The sequence below is a fragment of the Centruroides sculpturatus genome, unplaced genomic scaffold (assembly GCF_000671375.1).
Source record: "Centruroides sculpturatus isolate CEXI.00-Female unplaced genomic scaffold, Cexi_2.0 scaffold1043, whole genome shotgun sequence".
Lineage (NCBI taxonomy): Eukaryota > Metazoa > Arthropoda > Arachnida > Scorpiones > Buthidae > Centruroides > Centruroides sculpturatus.
The window spans coordinates 156,874-160,861 of record NW_019385264.1 but is presented as its reverse complement, the minus strand read 5'-3'; the positions used below and the strand labels follow the sequence as shown (position 1 = coordinate 160,861).

General features: G+C 30.6%; 1 protein-coding gene across 2 annotated transcripts in view; it reads right to left on the bottom strand.

Moving 5' to 3' along the window:
* Positions 1–396: 396 nt before the first annotated feature.
* Positions 397–3,988, bottom strand: part of LOC111636865 (serine/arginine repetitive matrix protein 2-like) — a 71,526-nt gene continuing 67,934 nt past the window's right edge. The window contains exon 7 of one of the 2 annotated variants that reach the window (XM_023382256.1): positions 397–572. In XM_023382256.1, the coding sequence (XP_023238024.1) occupies positions 509–572 (64 nt within the window). In that variant the 3' untranslated portion in view covers positions 397–508. The remainder of the gene's footprint in view (positions 573–3,988) is intronic. The other variant, XM_023382255.1, reaches the window with a different exon arrangement.

The following is a 3,988-nucleotide window of genomic DNA, read 5'->3' as shown; positions in this document are numbered from 1 at the left end:
TTCTGATAATTTAGTTCTTAAAAACCTCAAAGCGAAACTTCCAAGATAAAGTTTTTGTCTTATAATGTTGACTGTATTAATATGTGAAAAATTTTTATTATTACTCCTTAAAATATTAATATTTATTATTAGAAGTGTAATTTCAAATTCTAACAATTATGTTAAAGAACATGACAATCTTTCTGTATTATAATATAATATTAAACTGCACATATATTGGAACAGAAAGATTTATTTATCTTTAAAAGTTTAAAACATTATTTCCCTTTAAAAAATAACTACATTTTACAACAGATATACAATTTTAAATTATATTAAATATAATTCAAATTTTCCTACAATTATACATTTTTAAAAAATATACTTTTATAGCATACATTCTTAATTAAAATAGAGCATAATATATGCACGTATTATATAAACAATAAATACAAATAATTTTCATCTAATTATAAACTTCATTTATATATTAAATGAAGGGATGTTTGGTAATAGATAGTTGAGTCACTCACCGCTCCCTTCTATGCTTCTTCGAGGACTTTTTCTTTTTCGCACGGACAGGACTTTCGGATCTATAAATAAATCAAATATTTCTTATTTGTAATTCTTACATTTAAAATTGTATCTTCTTTAAAATGTTCCACTTTTTATTGCTTGATTAATTTTTAAGACAATTTATTTTACACAAAAATTAAAATACGAAATTGTTAGAAAAATATAAATGGAATCAATTATACAATGATTTATTGTTGTGAATTCACAATAAATAAGCCATATGGAATATTGATATCCAAATAAAAACATCTTAGATGTAAAATAATTGCACCAAGTAAAAAATTGTGACAATTTAGAGTCATATTTTTCCTTAGGGTTTCCTTTGGTAAGGATAAGTTTGGCACTTCAAATTGAAATGTAGAAAATAATAATGCAGGTAAAACTATTGTGAATATCAGTTTAAGTGAGCTTTCCAGACCCAGTAGTTTCTCTCTAGAGGCATCTGCAGTGCCAGATGAAAATAAAAGAATACAGCTTTTTTCTGTCAAACTTTGCCCTTTTTGATTGCTTATATTTTGGCAACCCTTTTATAGAAAGATCTGAAATTTTGAAATCTGCCTAAGAAAACAATTATCTTTTGAACTAGATATCCAGAATTACTACAGGCTTTTGGGGAGCAGAGTAATCAACTCCTAAAAATTGGGCAACTTGATTCCCATACGTACAGTCAGTCAGTAACTTTTTTACTTGGCCCTTTACTGTAAAAATCTATTAAAATTTATCCAACCTATTATAACAGAAAAATTAATTTAATTATGTTCTATAGTTGAATCCAAATCAAATTACCATATCTGCCCAAATGTTTGTCAAGTTTTCTTTCTGGTTTTTTTGCTCCTTTAAGGAGCAAAAAGTTGCTCTCGACTCACTTATCAATCTTGACTAATATTCAAATATCAATACAATTAAAGTTCACCATGCACAAAACCAACACCAGCACTACGAAAAGATAAATTTACTAATGTTTTTGTCTATATGAAATAGACATTATCAGATATAGTAGATTATAATAGATATAGAACAAAAATGGCTAACAACAATAGAATGTTTTTTTAAATGTTCAAATTGATTATATAATTAGAATACACTGCATTAAAATTTATATGCATCATTTGGGTTCAGTTGCATACACACGGGCAAGACAATACTAAAACTGAGAGTACCATGGCAAAAGCTCACTGCCCAACATTGTGACAATGTCACAATAAATACAGTGGATTTTCGATCTATCATTTTTCACAGAACTTGGGGAAAAAACAACTAATGCAGAAAAATGATCGTTGACACAGGAGATTTATGATGTTGGTGTTTTTATTGTTTATCTTGTATAGAATGTGTATTTTCCAGCAATAGGCTTATATGATGGCATTCTGTAATACTAAACGATACAGAGTATGCGCACAGACATTCGTTTATTCTACATTTTAAAAAATAGTTAAAAATACCAAAATTTGTTCTATTTTCTCTATTAATCCTTTTTTCTGACAAATTTCCTTTATTTCCTCTATAATTTTCAATTTTTAACAAGGGTTCCAACTATTGTCATTTTATCCAGACACGATCTCTATCTCGAGACAACGTGTTAATTTCTACCAGCATAGCTGGGCTTTAGGAACAAATATCGCTAATAAAGTATAATATTTTGGAAAGTAGCAAACAAAAAGTAGTAAAAAATTACAATAAAAACTGGTTAGCTGCAGTCAAAGGTTTAACTGTTAAATTTGACATGCTTTTATTTTTAGTACAGGAAAATCAGTGTTTCGATTTAGTGTCCTCTATTGCGAGTAAAACGATTGATGCAGGAAAATATTTTGCTTTCAGTTAACATACAGAATGAACACTGCAAAAAAATAAAAAAACCCCGAATAATGTGCAAATGAAAAATAAAGGAAAAATTAACATTATATATATGGGTCCTTGTTTGGGACCGGAGGAAACACCCAATAGATACAGGAAAACAATCATTATGGGAACAATATATCGAGAATCCACTGTAATCGCTCATTTTGTTAATGCAGTTACATAAAAAGTCGTTTGTGAAGAATCAGACAGGTCCATTTTGTCAAACTTAAAAATGATTTTCAAGATCACTTATAACTTTTTAATAAGCAGGATTCAAACACAGACAATTAAAGCTGAATAATTTGCAACTTTCAATAAAAGTGATTTTGTTTTCAAGGTCACTTGAAACTAAATTTGCAAGAAATAAAGGTTATTTTAAGTTACATTTCAGACTGCACAATTTGTATTTGTTTGAATGCAGAAAATTCTTTTATACTAATTAAATGGTACTTTTTAGCTGTCATCAAAACTTTCACATTACCTTTGCTCATTAAAAAGTTATAACAAATGAACTTAATCATTGTCAACAAAACAGTCGGTCTGATTCTCCACAGATGACTTCCAATGTAACTTCATTAAAAAAAATTCATTTATCTTTGTGAGGCTCTGGACAGGTCCAAACCTCAATGAAATTCACACTAAAATCATTTATTTTTAAAAACAAAATTATCTTTTTTTTTTTTTTTTGAGAAAAAAAAATAGAAGTTAGAAATAGTTTTTCTTAATGAAAACGATGTGAACTTTTAAGAACTTTTAAACAATAGAACAATGGAAAAACGAAGATCAACTATCTCCAGATAGGAATCAAATTAAACTTCGATTCTGGCCTCTCCCTTGTCCCGAAAGGTTTTGAATTGTCACCAGGTAATGAGGAGAAACCAACCAATCGGAAAGTGGAATCAGAGGAAAATGGATAAACCTGAGAATTCAAGAATGCAACAGCTTCTTCTATAATAACAAAAACAAAGACACTGAGTTCAGCGTTACATGCGTTTTTTTATCGCAAGCACTTTAAACGAACTTATAGTCGTCGTCCTCAGGCGAATACAGAAATTTACCAAAAAATTTTAAACAAAAATAATTGAATGCAGAAAAGAACATATAAGATAATTTGACATTATGTTAAAGCCGTTAAGAACACGAAGTAAATATTTAAACATAATTCAAAAACCGAACGAGCAGATAGCTCCGTGAAGTGCGAGCTGGCGCATGTGCAGAGCCATGCTCACGCTACATGCATACTAGAGACTGCTAATACTTGCTTAAACGCTTATACAGCGTGACCCATATACTAGGCAGCTCGAGCGTAGGGGTGTTGCAAGTGTCCAAGGTGGTAGTGAGGAGAGATTCCCATATAAAAACAGTTTTTTGATCCTTGCAGCTCTTGAGCATAACCGCTTGGGACCATAGCGGGTTGTAACCCTGCTCAAGTACCTTCCTTGCGAGCTCGGTGGTGTTTCTTACCCTCCTAACATCGTCTTGGTGCTCATCAAGGCAGCTGGAAAGCATTCTAGTGGTGGCCCCGATATATCTTGTGTTTACTCCCGTTGCCTGATTTTCCAAAGGTACAGCATAGACCCCCGATTTCTCAAGA